Source organism: Triticum urartu, chromosome 2A, assembly GCF_056163025.1.
Source record: "Triticum urartu cultivar PI428250 chromosome 2A, HENAU_Tu73, whole genome shotgun sequence".
NCBI classification, from domain to species: Eukaryota; Viridiplantae; Streptophyta; class Magnoliopsida; order Poales; family Poaceae; genus Triticum; species Triticum urartu.
The window spans coordinates 238,173,065-238,193,379 of NC_141874.1; the positions used below are offsets into that span (position 1 = coordinate 238,173,065).

Here is a 20,315-nt window from a genome sequence, read left to right on the forward strand (position 1 = left end):
AAATAAAGTCAAACTATAAAAGTTTTCAAATGTCTAAACTAAAATTTCTGGATGTGACAAATAATTCATAAGTAATATTGGTGAAGGAACCAAGTTTTTCTAAAATAGTTAAGTGCACTAAGATAAATAAAACGGTGGCTTAACCATATTAATTATTGCCTTTTATAATTAATAAAATGTTAGGCTATTTTATTTGGGTTCCATAATTAAATGTGGCAGTGGTATATTTATCTTACTAATCTAGGTGCTATTTTTGTATTTTTAAAGTTAAAGATAAATTGAAAACTATAGAGGAAAGTAAACAGACAGAAAAGAAAATGCAAATAAAAAAGAGAAAAGGCCTAAACTAGTACTGCCCAAGTGGGCTCTAGTGTGCACGTGGCCCAGCCCACTCCCGGCCTTTCCCCTACCACGTACAGGGGAGGCAACAGGGGAGGCAGGGGCCATGGCGTGGCGCACATCCAGGGCGCCATGGCCGTGGATGCCCTCCAGTCGCCTCCCTCGGCCTATAAAGTCGCTCACCGAAACCCTAATCCCCATCTCGCTCGTAACCCCCTGGATCCCTCATCGGCCCCTCCTCTTCTTCTCAAATTCGAGCTCGAACAACTCACGGTCACCATTGCCTCGCTGTCATCGTCGCGGCCATCGACCTCTCCGGCGTGCGGGAGCACGTCCAGGAGGTCCGTCGCGGCTGGCTTCGTCCGTTACGGGCACCAGCTCGAGCCAGGGCGCTGCGTCGCCAACGCCGCCATCGTCTTCTTCGTCTGGCCGCCGCCATCTCGCCATCGATCCGCACCGCTCCGACCACCCCCGGCCTTGCCGTCTGCTCCTCCGGACTCACGGTGAACTCCCCTCCATCTCGCCCTATTTTCCCCTTCGATCTGATGCCCTGGACTGCTCTTCACATCGTGTCGGAAGTTTCGTGCCGTAGCCATGCTCAGCCGCGCCCCTGTTCGTGTCCGACCGCGTCTGGCCGCGCGCGCCGCTTCCTAACCGCACCCAAGCGCGCGACCGCTGCCTGCCCCGCGCCAGCACCGCTCGTGGCCGCGCCTCCGCATGCGCTCGCGTGCGTGTGGCCTCGCCGGAGCTGCCGCTGCTCCTTGCGTCTGCCTGCTACTGCGTTGTTGTCGCTCCTGCCGTCGCCGCACGCCGCCTTGCTTCCTGCTCGCTGGTCTTGCCCCGCGCCCGCGTAGCCACGCCCTATGCATCTCGCGTGTGCCTGCGTAGCTGCTGCTCCTGCTAAGCTACTACCGCTGCTAATGCTCTTAATTCTTGCTGCCGCTGCCCTTGTTTGCTTGCTCTACTACCTCATGCTGCTTGCTGTTGTTGAGAATGGCCATGGCCGCTGCCTCTGCACCCATACCATGGCCACACAACCGTGGCACAGCCACTCAACGTTAGGCACGCCTGTGCCAGTGGCCGGCCCAATTAATTAGGAGTAGGTTAGATTAAGGACTAATTAGCACTAGTTAATTTATGTGACAATGACGTGTGGGTTCCTTTCAATTAAATTAGTTTTATTTATTTGTTTAGATACGACCTATGACATGTGGGCCACTCCCTGCCTTTTTGACAAGTCAAAGTTGACTTGGTCAACTCGGACTAAAACAAATTAAAATAAAACCAAAAACTTTAGAAATTGTTTAAACCTTTGAAAATTAATAGAAAGTAATTCATATGTCAGATGAAAAAGTTTTATACATGAAAGTTGCTCAGAACGACGTGACGAATTCGGATACGCAGTCCATTCGTCCGTCACACATCCCTAGCATAGCGAACACGCAACTTTCCCTCTCTGGTTCATCTGACCGAAAACGCGAAACACCGGGAATACTTTTCCGGATGTTTCTCCCCTTCGCCGGTATCGCCTATCCCTACGTTAGGTCACCTCTAGCACAACGTATTGCCGCGTCTTGCTTTGTGTTACATTTGATTGCTCTTATATTTATTGTGTTCCCCCTCCGTTACTCCTTTCTGGTAGACTCCGAGACCGCTGCCGATGTCCGTGTGTTCGACTACATCGATCGAAGATGACCCCTCCTTTTTGCCAGAGCAACCAGGCAAGCCCCCCCTTTGATCACCAGATATCGCCTACTCTTCTCTATACTGCTTGCGTTAGAGTAGTGTAGCATGTTACTGCTTTTCGTTATTCCTATCCTGATGCATAGCCTGTCCTTGCTACTACTGTTGTTACCATTACCTGCTATCCTACTGCTTAGTATAGGATGCTAGTGTTCCATCAGTGGCCCTACACTCTTGTTCGTCTGCCATGCTATACTACCGGGCCGTGATCACTTCGGGAGGTGATCACGGGCATATACTATATACTTTGCACAGTTACATTACCTGTGGTACTGTTCGGAGTTGGGGGCTGAAGGGGCAGGTGGCTCCATCCCGGTAGAGGTGGGCCTGGGTTCCCGACGGCCCCCGACTGTTACTTTGTGGCGGAGCGATAGGGCAGGTTGAGACCACCTAGGAGAGAGGTGGGCCTGGCCCTGGTCGGTGTTCGCGGATACTTAACACGTTTAACGAGATCTTGGTATTTGATCTGAGTCTGGCTACTGGCCTATACGCACTAACCATCTACGCGGGGACAGTTATGGGCACTCGACGTCGTGGTATCAGCCGAAGCCTTCGTGACGTCAGCGACTGAGTGGCGCGCGCCGGATTGGACCGTAAGCCTGCTCTTGTATTAAGGGGGCTAGTTCTGCTTCCGGCCGCGTACGCAACGTGCAGTTGTGCAATGGGCCCAGACCCCTGCGCCATAGGATTTAGACCGGCGTGCTGACCTCTCTGTTGTGCCTAGGTAGGGCTGCGACGTGTTGATCTTCCGAGGCCGGGCATGACCCAGGAAAGTGTGTCCGGCCAAATGGGATCGAGCGTGTTGGGTTATGTGGTGCACCCCTGCAGGAAAGTTGATCTATTCGAATAGCCGTGTCCCTCGGTAAAAGGACGACCCGGAGTTATACCTTGACCTTATGACAACTAGAACTGGATACTTAATAAAACACACCCTTCCAAGTGCCAGATACAACCGGTGATCGCTCTCTCACAGGGCGACGAGGGGAGGATCATCGGTTAGGATTATGCTATGCGATGTTACTTGGTGAACTTACCATCTACTCTCTTCTCCTGCTGCAAGATGGAGGTTACCAGAAGCGTAGTCTTCGACAGGACTAGCTATCCCCCTCTTATTCCGGCATTCTGCAGTTCAGTCCACATATGATAGCCTTATTCCAGTTGATACCAATGCATACATATGTAGTGTAGCTCCTTGCTTGCGAGTACTTTGGATGCGTACTCACGGTTGCTTTCTCCCTCTTTTCCTCTTTCCCTTCTACCCGATTGCTGCGACCAGACGTTGGAGTCCAGGAGCCAGACGCCACCGTTGATGACGACTACTACTACTCGGGAGGTGCCTACTACTACGTGCAGCCCGCTGACGATGACCAGGAGTAGTTTAGGAGGATCCCAGGCAGGAGGCCTGCGCCTCTTTCGATCTGTATCCCAGTTTGTGCTAGCCTTCTTAAGGCAAGCTTGTTTAACTTATGTCTGTATTCAGATATTGTTTCTTTCGCTGACTCGTCTATGATCGAGCTCTTGTATTCGAGCCCTCGAGGCCCCTGGCTTGTAATATGATGCTTGTATGACTTATTTTATTTGTAGAGTTGTGTCGTGATATCTTCCCGTGAGTCCCTGATCTTGATTGTACACGTTTGCGTGTATGATTAGTGTACAGTCAAATTGAGGGCGTCACAAGTTGGTATCAGAGCCGACTGCCTGTAGGAATTCCCCTTCCACACTCCTTGGCCGAAGTCGAGTTTAGACATTACAAAACTTTTTACGAACATGGCTGTGTGCCTTACGGGCCCACGTCGCCATCTGAGTGGTATTAGGATCTTTTATTCCTCGTCTATACTCTGGGACTCTGATCTCTCTTCTATTCGGGTTAAATGATTTTGCTAAAATATAACTTTAGGTTCTCAAAAATACTTCCTCCCGGAGAGCCCCATTCAGGCCAGATGATCGCCTGTTGCACCAGAAGATTTCGTAGTTACTCTCTCCTACCCTTTCGAGACTTTTTGCCCATCGCCTTTGCAAATTCCCTACCACTGTTATATCATTATGGATAACTACATCCACTTGCCCTTTCAAATCGCATTGATCTTGTTATTACAAGATACACCGAAAATTCTCTGTATTGTTCCGAGAATATTGTGTGCCTACTGCCTTGTAGTTCCTTGCCACCTGAATACCCCTACGGATAATATCTCTCCCTTATCGAGTATCCGCTCATCCCCAGTTGTTCATGTGTTTCACAATGGTCATCAAAATACTATTCGATCCTCTAAAAATCCTTAGTAGCTTATTGCTCTACAATACTTGTTTGCTTGCATGATGGATGCTTTCCATATGTCTGGCAATATTCGTTAGTACCCTTAGGCACCGTCATTTTGATCCCTTTGATTCAACATGAGTGCGAATGCATGCAATCATCAGTTGATCCTTTTAAATTTTCTTTCCGGCTCAGATGTCATTTTGAACATGAGCTGGTTCTCAACAAATCCAATTGCCGTCGATTGTACCCCTAAGGCTATTCAACTTATCCATCCCTAATCAGAACATTGCTTCTGATCCCTTGATTTGAAAATCATAATTCCTTTGCATTTGAGCTCTGGATTAGTCAGTTGTTTCCACAATCCAATGCCTTTGCATTCTTTCTTCTTCTGGTACAGTACCGATACTCACATCAGCTCCGTTGTGGATCGTCAGATCCATTGTTGGATTTCATCCGACATCGTCCTTAATGTTCAATAACCTTGTGAGCCTTTCCACAAGTATATAATGCCTTTGGTAAACTGTATCCTCCGCCTTGTCAACCATGCTCTACTTTCGAGCTTGTGTTATTTACTCCTGAAGTTTGTGATATATGTTCCTAAGATACCCGATGGTTTGAACTAATGCCTTCCCTAATATGTGCAAACCCGGAAGATTTCACGGGTCATACTTATCTGGTATTGCACCAGGTAAAACTGTCAACAACTAATGTCATTTTCTAAATACGAGAGGTGAATGAAAGGTTATGCGTTGAACAAGTGGGAGTCGACCTTGAACCCTCTGTTCATGCCCATGGAAACGATGTATACCTTATCATGGAAGCTTCTCTTAAAATAATTACCCCCTTGTTATAAGTTCATCTTGTATCTGTGGACATGGTTCCGACCATGTTTCTCCTTGATTCCATTTCTCGTGCAAGTTTGAGCACTTGTCTTTTGCAGAGCATTACCCTATTCCAACCTTTACTATGATCTGTCGTTGAGTATTACCCCCTGGTATCTCGAGATTATCATGGAACTGCATACTTCTTATGAGTTCTTCATCAAGTGTTACATTCTCACTAATTCCAATTTTTCACGGGCTCTGAGTTATTAAACACTCAAAGACACCGATAACTGACTGAAGTCTGCACCGCGATTAAACAAATCGTGGTAACCTTCATGACTTACGAGTTTGAACTCGATCACGTCATTCCTAGCCTGTTTGGCTATATCCTTGTCATACCGATTTTAACTGTGCTACCTAGTCCTTCCTAGAGCAAAAAAATCGAGGTGAGCTAATCTTACGTCGATCTTCCTCGTCATAACAATTGTCCTTGAATGACAAGCTTGATTTCAAGTTTGTGTTGTACCTATGGTTTCAATAACTTCTCGCTTCATCATTCCGTTAACTTGATGTCATCGCCGATCGGTTACATCTTCTTGAAACCTCTCGACCAATGTGTCGTGATCATCATCAACATTTTGACCCCTTCCAAGATATCAATTGAATTCATGATGAGAAGTACCCTCCTTGCCCTTGATGATTTGTGTTATCATCGACCACTTTATTGCCTTCCGTTCAACACAAACTTGTTCGTGTTTCTAGCAACCCTATTCCTTTCAAGTTAATGGTCGGTATTTCATTCTTAGACTATTGCTTGTTGAGTAACCTTTCTAACATTGATCATGCTACCTAAGACCATATTTTGGGTCCACTTTTCAACCAATGCTTAATTGTGCATGTTTTCCTCGAGCATACATCCTTATATCATTTGATCTGACAAATGTTATCTCCCTGTTCACATAATTGTGGAAATCCATCTTTTGGAAATCTCGTTGAATTGTCGCTGAGTTCATCAGCCACCTCCTCATCCTCTCCTTGGTTTACTGAGGAACTCTGGTTTCGGAACTCGCTTCCATAGTTCATTTCCCGAGAATCATATAATGTCATCTCGTCAATTGTGTTGCACCTCTTCTTATCAGGCATCCTGAGTCTGAGATATCCTGACACCAATCAGATCTGAAACTCGGTCAGATATGATGGCTTGAACATATTTCCAAGAGTATAACATTGGTCTTTAGATGACCCGGTAAGGTGATATCATGCCTAGTGCACCTGGCCGGAGGACCTAGTGTTATAGTTTCCTTTTCTACAAGGTTATCCATTCTACCATGAGGAAATTGTAAGACTTATTCTACAAATTGTTCCTGATGGATCCTTTGAGTATCCAAAGTCTGACCTTTGCTTGAATACCATGCCAACGCTATCTCGAAGCATGTCTGTGGTACTCCGATTTTCAACAAGAACATTTGAAGCCCAATGCTAATATTTCCTGCTCAATTACCCAAACACCACTGTATGGGTAACGTCATGAAATTCCTCTCCCCTTACCTAAGTGGTTTTCTACCTTCTGTCCGGTCTTGGGTATCATACTCTGCTTGTATTGGGAAGGATATACCCCTGAAATATGTGCTTAAACACATTTTTTCCTTTCCATTGTTCTATTTAATCTGATAATCACATTTTCCTTTCCATTGTTCTGTTTAACCTTCTTGAGATTTATATGATCTAAGCAGTAATACGTCACTGCTTTTATAAGCACCTCAGCGTACAACTCTGTCAGTAAGACCCTGTTACTATTGTTGTTGACATTCCGGTAACCACCGATGGACGAGAACTTTACCTATTGGTCCGCCTCGTTTCGACGAGCAGGAAAATGGTTCTCTTCGTTCCTTGCCCTTGGTACCGATGTTGTTGCCGACATAAATGACAGGCAATCCTCTGACATGCCTTGCTTACATGATCGTGCAAGATGTCACCGCCCTTCCTACTTTTAACCCACATGTGGGCCCATAACCCACAGGTCCCGGGATCGAAACCTGACTCTCCTATACACCCTGCTGCCAAAGTTATTCCTAGAGCTTGACTTCGTATGTAATTTGCGAGCCACCTTCCTAGTGATCAATTCTGGTATCGGACACAATACTTATTCCCGTTGCTCTAAACCCCATTCACACTCTGTTTCAGGCAATGAACGATTGCCTATCCGCTTGAAACTTCTTATTGCACCACTTTGCTCTCGATGTGTTTCATTTGTTCAACTCGAGAGATACTCATATGTTCATACTTGGGAAACCCCTAGAAGATTTTCCCTTATAACATCCTATTGTTGTAGAGCTGCCCCTTACCTATTCGTAAGTACGATGGAGATCCTGAAGAAAGGATGACAAATTGATCATGGTGACTGAAGCAGTGGAATGAAGACATCAATGTAATGGATCGATCTCTTCGAGAAGAGCAACCAAGATTGAGAAGACCCGCTAGATTCATAACCAAAACCTTCCCCCCTTTCACCACCTCTTAAATCTCGGGACGAGATTTCTTGTAGTGGAGGAGAATTGTGACGCCCGGATAATTAAGCTACAGTAACCCTCTACAAATGTTGCCACATCACCACTATTGTTGTTGACAATCTCACGATGATTCAAATCCCATTCAAATTCAAATTTGAAATAAAGTCAAACTATAAAAGTTTTCAAATGTCTAAACTAAAATTTCTGGATGTGACAAATAATTCATAAGTAATATTGGTGAAGGAACCAAGTTTTTCTAAAATAGTTAAGTGCACTAAGATAAATAAAACGGTGGCTTAACCATATTAATTATTGCCTTTTATAATTAATAAAATGTTAGGCTATTTTATTTGGGTGCCATAATTAAATGTGGCAGTGGTATATTTATCTTACTAATCTAGGTGCTATTTTTGTATTTTTAAAGTTAAAGATAAATTGAAAACTATAGAGGAAAGTAAATAGACAGAAAAGAAAATGCAAATAAAAAAGAGAAAAGGCCTAAACTAGTACTGCCCAAGTGGGCTCTAGTGTGCACGTGGCCCAGCCCACTCCCGGCCTTTCCCCTACCACGTACAGGGGAGGCAACAGGGGAGGCAGGGGCCATGGCGTGGCGCACATCCAGGGCGCCATGGCCGTGGATGCCCTCCAGTCGCCTCCCTCGGCCTATAAAGTCGCTCACCGAAACCCTAATCCCCATCTCGCTCGTAACCCCCTGGATCCCTCATCGGCCCCTCCTCTTCTTCTCAAATTCGAGCTCGAACAACTCACGGTCACCATTGCCTCGCTGTCATCGTCGCGGCCATCGACCTCTCCGGCGTGCGGGAGCACGTCCAGGAGGTCCGTCGCGGCTGGCTTCGTCCGTTCCAGGCACCAGCTCGAGCCAGGGCGCTACGTCGCCAACGCCGCCATCGTCTTCTTCGTCTGGTCGCCGCCATCGATCCGCACCGCTCCGACCACCCCCGGCCTTGCCGTCTGCTCCTCCGGACTCACGGTGAACTCCCCTCCATCTCGCCCTATTTTCCCCTTCGATCTGATGCCCTGGACTGCTCTTCACATCGTGTTGGAAGTTTCGTGCCGTAGCCATGCTCAGCCGCGCCCCTGTTCGTGTCCGACCACGTCTGGCCGCGCGCGCCGCTTCCTAACTGCACCCAAGCGCGCGACCGCTGCCTGCCCCGCGCCAGCACCGCTCGTGGCCGCGCCTCCGCATGCGCTCGCGTGCGTGTGGCCTCGCCGGAGCTGCCGCTGCTCCTTGCATCTGCTTGCTACTGCGTTGTTGTCGCTCCTGCCGTCGCCGCACGCCGCCTTGCTTCCTGCTCGCCGGTCTTGCCCCGCGCCCGCGTAGCCACGCCCTATGCATCTCGCGTGTGCCTGCGTAGCTGCTGCTCCTGCTAAGCTACTACCGCTGCTAATGCTCTTAATTCTTGCTGCCGCTGCCCTTGTTTGCTTGCTCTACTACCTCATGCTGCTTGTTGTTGTTGAGAATGGCCATGGCCGCTGCCTCTGCACCCATACCAGGATTTTTTGTTCAAAAGGACCATCTACCAAATCGAATTGACAAAAAAAGACTTCTCTGAGTTTTTTTGACAAAAGAGACCAGCTAGGCCGTGGCGGCAGGCGCGCTAGCCGACACGTGCCACCTGCCGCCACGGGGTGAGGCGGCGGGACCTGCCGCCACTATAGCAGGCGGCAGCCCTGGAATTACCGGAAATCGGGCGAGACCAACTGCTGCAACGGAATTGGATGGGCTGGTGGGCCCTGCCGCACACACCGTGGTGGCAAGTCTCCAGCTCGGCTGTGTCGTTCTGCTCTCTGTTTTACTTTTCTTTCGACAAAGGCTCTCTGTTTTACTTGGTTTAGCAAGTGTGAAAATATGCAAGTTTGACTGAAATTTAAATCAATTTGAAGACCGATTTTAAAGATGTTGCAGTTGAAGAAAAGATAGATCCAGTTGAGATCTATCCATTTTTATGTTTTTCGCTTACATGCATGACGGTCTTGTACTTTTCAAATGCTACAAAACACTCCCCAAACTTATTATCACATGCCCAATACAGCAGATAATACAAAGTTACGACTAATCATACAGTACGAAACCATCGTGCATGTGAGCGAAAAACACAAAAATGGATACATCTTACCTTGATCTATCTTTTCTTCAACTACATCATCTTCAAAATCGACCTTTAAATTAGTTCAAATCTCAGTCAAACGTGCCTATTTGACATTAGCTAACAACACAGGAAGAACAAAGAATAGAACGAGAGAGCTGGCTGCTGCTGCTGCAGACCTGCCGCCACGGTGTGTAGCGGGGGGCCCCACCAACCACAGGCTGTTCCGTTCCAGCAGCAGGCCTTGTCAGATTTCAGTAATTTCAGGGCTGCCGCCTGGTGTTGTGGCGGCAGGTCCCGCCGCCTCCCTCGGTGGCGCCAGGTGCCACGTGTTGGCTGGCACGCCTGCTGCCATGGCCTAGCTGGTTTTTTTTTTAAAAAAATTTAAAGATAGTCCTTTTTGTTAATTCGACTCGGCAGATGGTCTTTTGAGGCAAAAAATCTACCATGGCCACACAACCGTGGCACAGCCACTCAACGTTAGGCACGGCTGTGCCAGTGGCCGGCCCAGTTAATTAGGAGTAGGTTAGATTAAGGACTAATTAGCACTAGTTAATTTATGTGACAATGACGTGTGGGTTCCTTTCAATTAGATTAGTTTTATTTATTTGTTTAGATATGACCTATGACATGTGGGCCACTCCCTGCCTTTTTGCCAAGTCAAAGTTGACTTGGTCAACTCGGATTAAAACAAATTAAAATAAAACTAGAAACTTTAGAAATTGCTTAAACCTTTGAAAATTAATAGAAAGTAATCCATATGTTAGATGAAAAAGTTTTGTACATGAAAGTTGCTCAGAACGACGTGACGAATCCGGATACGCAGTCCGTTCGTCCGTCATACATCCTTAGCATAGCGAACACGCAACTTTTCCTTTCTGGTTCATCTGACCGAAAACGCGAAACACCGGGAATACTTTCCCGGATGTTTCTCCCCTTCGCCGGTATCGCCTATCCCTACGTTACGTCACCCCTAGCACAACGTATTGCCGCGTCTTGCTTTGTGTTACATTTGATTGCTCTTATATTTATTGTGTTCCCCCTCCGTTACTCCTTTCCGGTAGACTCCGAGACCGCTGCCGATGTCCATGTGTTCGACTACATCGATCGAAGATGACCCCTCCTTTTTGCCAGAGCAATCAGGCAAGCCCCCCCTTTGATCACCAGATATCACCTACTCTTTTCTATACTGCTTGCATTAGAGTAGTGTAGCATGTTACTGCTTTTCGTTATTCCTATCCTGATGCATAGCCTGTCCTTGCTACTACTGTTGTTACCATTACCTGCTATCCTACTGCTTAGTATAGGATTCTAGTGTTCCATCAGTGGCCCTACACTCTTGTTCGTCTGCCATGCTATACTACTGGGCCGTGATCACTTCGGGAGGTGATCACGGGCATATACTATATACTTTGCACAGTTACATTACCTGTGGTACTGTTCGGAGTTGGGGGCTGAAGGGGCAGGTGGCTCCATCCCGGTAGAGGTGGGCCTGGGTTCCCGACGGCCCCCGACTGTTACTTTGTGGCGGAGCGATAGGGCAGGTTGAGACCACCTAGGAGAGAGGTGGGCCTGGCCCTGGTCGGTGTTCGCGGATACTTAACACGTTTAACGAGATCTTGGTATTTGATCTGAGTCTGGCTACTGGCCTATACGCACTAACCATCTACGCGGGGACAGTTATGGGCACTCGACGTCGTGGTATCAGCCGAAGCCTTCGTGACGTCAGCGACTGAGTGGCGCGCGCCGGATTGGACCGTAAGCCTGCTCTTGTATTAAGGGGGCTAGTTCTGCTTCCGGCCGCGTACGCAACGTGCAGTTGTGCAATGGGCCCAGACCCCTGCGCCATAGGATTTAGACCGGCGTGCTGACCTCTCTGTTGTGCCTAGGTAGGGCTGCGACGTGTTGATCTTCCGAGGCCGGACATGACCCAGGAAAGTGTGTCCGGCCAAATGGGATCGAGCGTGTTGGGTTATGTGGTGCACCCCTGCAGGAAAGTTGATCTATTCGAATAGCCGTGTCCCTCGGTAAAAGGACGACCCGGAGTTATACCTTGACCTTATGACAACTAGAACTGGATACTTAATAAAACACACCCTTCCAAGTGCCAGATACAACCGGTGATCGCTCTCTCACAGGGCGACGAGGGGAGGATCATCGGTTAGGATTATGCTATGCGATGTTACTTGGTGAACTTACCATCTACTCTCTTCTCCTGCTGCAAGATGGAGGTTACCAGAAGCGTAGTCTTCGACAGGACTAGCTATCCCCCTCTTATTCCGGCATTCTGCAGTTCAGTCCACATATGATAGCCTTATTCCAGTTGATACCAATGCATACATATGTAGTGTAGCTCCTTGCTTGTGAGTACTTTGGATGAGTACTCACGGTTGCTTTCTCCCTCTTTTCCTCTTTCCCTTCTACCCGATTGCTGCGACCAGACGTTGGAGTCCAGGAGCCAGACGCCACCGTTGATGACGACTACTACTACTCGGGAGGTGCCTACTACTACGTGCAGCCCGCTGACGACGACCAGGAGTAGTTTAGGAGGATCCCAGGCAGGAGGCCTGCGCCTCTTTCGATCTGTATCCCAGTTTGTGCTAGCCTTCTTAAGGCAAGCTTGTTTAACTTATGTCTGTACTCAGATATTGTTTCTTTCGCTGACTCGTCTATGATCGAGCTCTTGTATTCGAACCCTCGAGGCCCCTGGCTTGTAATATGATGCTTGTATGACTTATTTTATTTGTAGAGTTGTGTTGTGATATCTTCCCGTGAGTCCCTGATCTTGATTGTACATGTTTGCGTGTATGATTAGTGTACGGTCAAATCGGGGGCGTCACAAGGTCGAAGTCCACGCGGTACTACTAATGAGACTGAAGTCTCTCTGCAAAATATAAATTAAGCAAACATGAGTACAAATATATCCAGCAAGACTTACATCAGAACTATCTACATATGCATCAGTGTCAATAAAGGGGATGGTGGAGTTTAACAGCAGCAAGCCAGCTTTGACTCGGTGGCTATCCTGAACTACGACTGCAGGTAACTCTTTTGAGGTGGCGCACACGAGTCCACATATTCACCAAATCAATACACCACTATGGACCCGCTCCTGTCTCCCTATGAGAACGCCATCCATAGCACTCACGCTTATCTTGCGCATTTTAGAGTATCCACTTTCACTTGTCTATGAACTGTACATGCAACCCAGAAGTCCTTTATCGCGGACACGACTATTCGAATAGATGATGTTAACCCTGCAGGGGTGTACTTCTTCACACACGCTCTCGTCACTTACCGCCATGTACACATCATATATCTCGGCAACCTTCAAGCGGAAGCCTGGCGAGGGTGTCGGCCACGACCTGACTAACCACACAAGTCTTTAGTCCAGATTTATCGCCTATTCGGGTTTCATCTGCAAGGAGATCCGGCCGGGGTTTCGCTCACGGCTCCAAACGATGAGAGCAGGGTTTCCGAGGCACCAAACGGGCGTCCCGGTACACCGTGCCTCGTGTCTCTACCGCATCATAGCCCACCCCTAGGGTTAGCGCTATGCACGGTCCCCAACACATATCCTACAAACACCAGAAACTAGTTGCAACTTCTGGACAGAGATCAGGTTGATTAATAAGTCGAGAGAGCTTGGAGTGCCCGGAGCCCAATGTGCGGTAGTAGCTGTTCATGGATCACAAACATAGAACTCAGTTTCTGAGGACGGTTTCAATGAGACAACCCATCATGTACTCCTACATGGCCTCTCACCGCTACCTTTACCAAATCGTGTTCACACACTTAGCTCAAATCACAACATATTGCCATGTTACATTCATGCATCATATTGTTGCATTGCATTGATTGTGTTCCCTCTTGTTTGCCGGTGGTTATTCCCCCTCGATAGACGTATGTTCCGACGATGAGTTCGATGACACCAATGAAGAGCTATATCATCTTCAGAAGTGCCAGACAAGCAAAACCCCCTTGTTCATTCCCATACAATCCCACTCTCTCACTACTGCTCTCTTTTACTGCATTGGGACAACAACGATTCATCTGTTACTTGCTGCGGTAGTTGAACCCCCTTTTTCTCTGCATGACCTGTCATTTCCACAGTAAAAAGATGAAACCCACTAGCATGAGTAGGAGTTGTTTGAGCTCTGATGTGTCTACTCATTCATGCTTGTTTGTCATGCCTGCTACTACTTAGAGTTGAGTTAGGTCTGAGAGGGTGCTTGGATACGTTTTAGTCTCATGACTAAAAGTAGTGGGACTAAAGCTTGCTAGCCTCTTCCATACTCGGATCCAAATACTAAAGAGACTAAAATCAAATTAATGGGCATTTATTATCCTTCAAATCCTCTAATCCAGAACTCGCATGTGTTAAAAGGAGAGGAGTTAAATGAAGAGAGAGAAGACTAATCCACATTTTAGTAGAGGTACCCCTAACTACCCTCTTTAGTCAGGGGTGCTTAGAACTTTAGCCTTTTATAGAGACTATTTTAGGTCAAACTAAAATAAGTCCTTTGGATTTAAACACCCTCTGATTCATTGGGGATGAATTGGCGAGTTGTAAAGCGAAAAGAAGGCATCCTGTTATTCTAAGCAAGTTTTACATTGCATCATGACCGTTAAGCTACAACCAACATGGGCAGTCTGTGCCCGATCGATAGCTGTAGGCTGTAGCAGTACCACTAATCTGTTGGTCCCTCGAAAAATTCCTAGTCCGGCGGACCATTAATCTGAGTGCGCACCGCTGGCAGCCGCGCCGCAAAAATAGCCGTTGGCACACAGCGCCGAGATAGATCTCTATCGCAGCACCCAACCACCCAGGTCCAGTCCTCCTCTCCTCCCTTCCCCTCCGTTAAGACTTGCCCCTTTGGCAATCGGCAAACACTTCAAATCCCCCGACCGTTGGACTCGCAACGTTCTTCTCCAACCCACCCCCACCAGGCTCCTCCCCCCCGATCCAGCCGATCCCCTTCCCTTCCCTTCCCTTCCCTTCTTCTCCCCGCCTCCAATCAAAACCATACATCTCACACCACCACATCCGGAGAGATAGAGAGAGAACCCTAGCTCGCGCGCTCCTAACCCTAGAATTCTGCTCGTCCATGGCGGCGGAGACCAAACCCTCCTCCGGGACGGAGGCGGCGGCCGTGCAGTTCCAGGTGGATGAGGCGTACGAGTACCGCGCGCCCAAGTACTTCGACTTTGTCGTCGACGAGACGGAGGCCGACATCCGCGCCGCCGAGCGCTGGTTCGAGGCCGGCGCCAGCCACGCGCCCTCGCGTACGCACCCCGCCCCCTCCCCCTCCCCCTCCACGCGCCTTCTCTCCCGGAAATTTACCCTGACTTGCTCTTCTCTCTCTCCTTCTTGCGCGCAGCGTTCGCCCCGAGGATCAAGGAGTCGAGAGCGGAGGTCAAGATCGACGCGCTCTGCGACTTCGCGGACGCGGAGGACCCGGCTCCATCTCCAAAGGTAACGAAAATGGAAAGAGATTGCCTCGATTTTGCTCTGATTTGGGTTGGGTTGTTTTTGTTCCCCCTTCTCATCACCCAATCTGTGTTGGTGTTTGCGGCGGTAGAACCAAGCAACGGAGGAGGCAGCAGTCAAAGCCCCAAATCCGGCAGGGGATATCGATGGGTAAGCGCTGGGGTGATTCTCTTTCTTCTAGAATTTACATATCATTGTTGTGTTCTGTTTCTGCCAGTTAATTGTGTTCTGTGACACCCGAAAAATTGCCTATTTGGACCTCGTATCTCTCCTTCTGTGTTTGGCATACTTTTGTCCTCATACCATGTTTGCCTGTCTTTCTTCATTTGGTCAGCACGTCTGCTTGTCCTGACACCATGTCAGAGTCGCCGCCAACAGAAGAGAAGGAGGAGTCACCCAAGTCTTTCGAGTTCCCCCTGTCCAAAGATTTGGCTGCAAAATGTGAGTCACTAACTAGTATTTCTTGGAGGAATGCCGGCTGGGAATTCATTCCTCAATTCTGAGATCGACATTGCCGTGGTTTTAGCAGCAGATGTTGGGTCTAGCACGCCTAAGATTCAGAGGCCGCCTCCACCTGCGGAAGTTACCACTGCTGCGACCACTCGTGCCAAGTCAACAGTGAAGGCTGAAGCGTGCACTCCCAAGGTGCAGGGGAGCTCATCCACTCGCTCAAAGACCGTGCAACCGTCTAATCTGAAGCAGTCCTCGCTGGCATTAAAGAAGAAGAGTGCGATCAAGTAGGAGAAATATATGCATGCTGACTCGTAGATATTGATACCGTTTTCCAAAGTTTGAGATGGTTCGCTTAACGATGTTCTGGGTTGTTGGTTCTTAGGGGGGCTCGTGATGCGGTGGCCGGAAAGGCAGCTGCTGCTGCAAATGATATCAGGCAAGAAAATCAGGCTGTGAAGAGGCAAAAACTAGATGATGGAAGTACAAGACAGGTATAGCAGGAACTTATATTACTGGTAGAACTTGTCCATGTACTGTGAACTTATAAATCATTGCGATGACCAGATATTGAACGTCAAGTCCCGGGTGCTGCTTCACAAAGGAAGATGTTGTAGTTTATCAGGAAGCACCGAGGTGGTACAGTCTTCCATGAGGCACCGCCATGACGACGCCCACTCTCTGAAGGTGGCGACATCTTCTTCTGACTCTAAATAAAGTTCATTTTGTTGTGTAGTGGGGAGAGATATGAAACTGCAGGTGTAATGTCATTTTATTATTTTGTGAACTTGTACTTACTGTAATTGTTGCCCGTTTTTCAGGAAGTGACAGTGACTCCATATATTTCGGCAGCTGAAATGGTCAAGAAGTTTGAGTCAGGGACTAGAGATTTGGGCAGCCACTACAGCAGATCAATGTCTAATGTAAGTTTAAGTATTCCTGTCCACATATCGTGTGGGTGTATGTTGCTTAATTTTTGTTATTATTGGCGCATGATAGCAGTTCGAAGTTTGGTAAAAAAAAAATCTTACCTTTATCATCAATCTGTGAATATTTGATGATGAAAACGGTATTAGTAGTTGACTAGGAGTTTGTTGTTGTTTAATTCATATTGCAGAACAATGTCTATTGTAATTCATAATGCTCATTGTGAATTGTTGTTGTTTAATTCATATTGCAGAACAATGTCTATTGTAAGTTTAAGTAGTCCTTTCCACATATCGTGTGGGTGTACGTTGCTTAATTTTTGTTATTCTTGGGGCTGATAGCAGTTCGGAGTTTGATAAAAAAGAATCATTACCTTTATCATCAATCTGTGAATATTTGATGATGAAAACGGTATTAGTAGTTGACTAGGAGCTTTACATCCATATTACAGTTTGTATGCTCACTGTGAACTGCCGTTGTTTAATTTATTTTTCTTGGTGCCATGATATGGATATCTCCACTAGCAATCCAGAGTTTGATGAATTGCCGCATTTATTACATCTTAATACTTGTCCATGAAAAATATATTATAATTTGGATTAACCATGCAGGAGGATGCAGCAACTGCCTCACAGAGAAGGCCCAAACTTATGCTAACAAGGCCAAAGGAACCTGAGTTTCAGACTACCCACAGGGTCCGAGCAGTCAGAATGAAAAGCTCTTCAGAACTAGAGGAGGAAATGCTGGCCAAGATTCCAAAGTTCAGAGCACGGCCATTTAACAAAAAGGTGGGAAAATTTCCTGTGTTTCTGTTTAACTAAATGAATTGCATGCTTCAGGGGATGAAGCCTAACTAATTTCTTGCTTCTGCTTTTAGATAGCCGAAGCTCCGTCTTTCCCTCCTCTTCCAAGGACAGCTCCACAGCTCCCTGAATTCAATGTACGTATTTGACTGTCATAACAAATTCGCCGAGTGATCGTCCACTAATTAAGTCACGCCTTTGCATTGACTATAGGAGTTTCACCTTAAAACGATGGAAAGAGCGTCTCGACATGCTGACACATGTTCAGAAGCTTCTTCCGTAGGAACTATGCGGGTAAGCATACTAGCACCTGGTTTTTCCACGTTATGTTGTTGATTGTGGCAATGACTGAAAGTATACATCTTATAGAGTCAGGGTAGTAAGCCACTTAAACTTGCTGAAGCGAAACCCCCACAACTTGAGACAGCACTGCGCGCAAGGCCATCAAGGTACATTTATTGAGGAAACAATAATCACTTTTACTGTGCTGCAACCTTGTAAATTCGACTCTAACATGAGCTTTAACAGGGTGAAAAGCACTCAGGAATTGGAACTAGAGGAATTGGAGAAAGCCCCCAAGTTCAAGGCCAAGCCACTGAACAAAAAGGTCTTGTACATTTCAACCTTATATACAATCAACTATATAATGCTTTGGAAAATTAGCCTGAACATCATTCCATGCAGATTCTTGAGAGCAAGGGTGATATTGGTGTTTTTGCCCACCCGAAGGCCCAGGCAACAGAGCCCAAGGAGTTCCATTTTCGTACTGACGACCGCTTGGGACCTCCTGCAGTTGCGGATCTTCTCGACAAGGTGTGTGCTGAAGTAAACCAAGTAGTGTTGTCAGCAACCTTTTCACCTTTTTAAATCTGTTGTCCTTTTTTTGCAGCTTTCTCTGTACTCTGAATCTTCTTCCTACCATGACAAGAAAGATATGCCGAGACTGACGATACCCAACCCTTTCAATCTACATACAGATGTATGTGAAATGTGTTTATACTTTCTTGCCCATCTTTGCTGCAAGCGAATAACACTGTACCCATGTTTACAGGAAAGAGGGCATGACAAGGAGAGGCAACTAGAGGCACAACTGTTGCAGAAGAAGCTAGAGGAAGAGAAGGCCCGGAAATTCAAGGCTAATCCCTATCCTTACACCACAGACTATCCAGTGGTACGTGCAAAGTGATAGATATATGCTGAACATATCCTGGTCCCAGGCCATCTCTTGACATTTTCCACTCAGGTGCCACCAAAGCCTGAACCGAAACCATGCACGAGGCCAGAAGGTTTTCAGCTGGAGAGCTTGGTGAGACATGAAGTGGAGCAGCAAAGGCTAATGGAAGAAAGAGAGAGGATGGCGAGGGAAGAGGCTCAGAGGAGAATTGTCAGGGCACAACCGATACTGAAAGAGTAAGTAGCATGTGCAACCCCTTGTCCTACGTACGATCTCTTGTCTTACGACTTTTAATTTGGTTGCAGGGATCCTATTCCTCTTCCACAGAAGGAGCGAAAGCCTCTTACTGAAGTGCAACAGTTTGAACTGCATGTTGATGAGAGGGCGGTTCAAAGATCAGAATTTGATAACAGAGTCAGTAATTTTGCCTGCTTTTGCTCCTTCTATACTACTATACCTCTGAAATGAACTAGCTTTGTAGGAAGGAGGGTTTATGGAGCATTTCATTGTGATGCAGGTGAAGGAGAAGGAGATCACTTACAAGAGGTTGCGAGAGGAAAACGAATTTGCACAGAAGGTACATACATACACGCGACGCATCCTTGCCTGTTCGTCAGCCTTTTTTTTTCTTGTGTTGTACCATGGCGACTAACCAACTTCTGTATATGTAATGTGTGTGTGAAGATCGAGGAAGAGAAGGCGCTGAAGCAGCTGAGGAGGACCTTGGTGCCACAAGCACGGCCCCTCCCAAAGTTCGACAGGCCGTTCCGTCCACAAAGGTCGACGAAGCAGGTGACCAGGCCCAAGTCACCACAGCTTCAGGTGAATGAAAGAGGGGCGAGAAGGCACCCGTTCATGAGATAGATGATCTCAGTCTCCAGCTTCTGCTCTCCATCTGCTGTACCTTCTCCTTTCCCCTGACGCCAAGATCATCTCTATCTGGTCACCAGAGTATTGTTGTCATTCTTTCTCATCGTTATATAGGCCTCAGAGTTCCGTGTAGTCAGTCAACACAGCTGACTCTGTGGATCTGAGATGGGGCTATTACGGATTGCTGATTGATTGATGTTATTGTGTCTATATTAATTCCAGTTTATCTGTTGTTTGTGCATGTCTCACTATTTTGATAGACAACTTGTAGTGCCGCTTAATTGTCTGCCCGGTTGCTGCAAAACTTATGCTGCTTTTGTATTTGAAGGGCTTGAGTTTTGTTCCACATTATGGCAGCCAAAACGTATTGGTCCAAATAAAACACATGCGCAACATCGTCTACAAGAAGAGGACGAAAATAATCTTTGGATGAAATGAACGCTAAAAATAAAATAAACAACTTGCTTCTTTTGCCCTCGAATGAAAGCGACTTCTCGAGTTTCTTTGTCGGCCCATCTGTTGGATGGTCTGAGCGTGACTCCTCTTTTTGTCCACACGACCACCGCCAGCCTCTCGAGGTGGGCGACGATGGCCGGAAGTTTTTCGAGCTTTAGTTGAGGTGGTTTTTGGAGCATATATGAATTCTAGGTGAGCCATTTCTTTGGTCATTTTCGTGTGTTCTTAACAAAGTGGGTGTGCCCGATCCTTGTTTCTTCGGCAGGTTTGGTTGCTTCGTGCGCCTGGAGGATTCAATGATGTTGTCGCTCGGTTGAGTGCACCGTCCGTCGTCGTCTTTCGTCTTTGTTGCACTGAGGTTTG

At 47.1% G+C, this 20,315-nt stretch overlaps 1 protein-coding gene across 2 annotated transcripts; it reads left to right on the plus strand.

Annotated features, from left to right (window-relative positions):
• The first annotated feature begins 14,677 nt into the window (after positions 1 to 14,677).
• TPX2 (targeting protein for XKLP2) lies at positions 14,678 to 19,737 on the plus strand. 2 transcript variants are annotated; one of them, XM_048700172.2, is made up of 20 exons: positions 14,678 to 15,067; positions 15,163 to 15,257; positions 15,364 to 15,422; positions 15,607 to 15,713; positions 15,802 to 16,009; positions 16,108 to 16,216; positions 16,290 to 16,409; positions 16,544 to 16,645; positions 17,261 to 17,437; positions 17,527 to 17,589; positions 17,666 to 17,746; positions 17,822 to 17,901; positions 17,981 to 18,059; positions 18,137 to 18,265; positions 18,342 to 18,431; positions 18,504 to 18,623; positions 18,696 to 18,862; positions 18,932 to 19,040; positions 19,144 to 19,203; positions 19,311 to 19,737. In XM_048700172.2, the coding sequence occupies exons 1-20, from the start codon at positions 14,890 to 14,892 to the stop codon at positions 19,488 to 19,490; spliced, it is 2,313 nt and encodes a 770-aa protein (XP_048556129.1). In that variant the 5' UTR covers positions 14,678 to 14,889; the 3' UTR covers positions 19,491 to 19,737. The 2 variants fall into 2 exon arrangements, with proteins under 2 accessions (XP_048556129.1, XP_048556128.1); XM_048700171.2 differs by having other exon boundaries at positions 14,679 to 15,067; positions 15,799 to 16,009.
• The last annotated feature ends 578 nt before the right edge of the window (positions 19,738 to 20,315 follow it).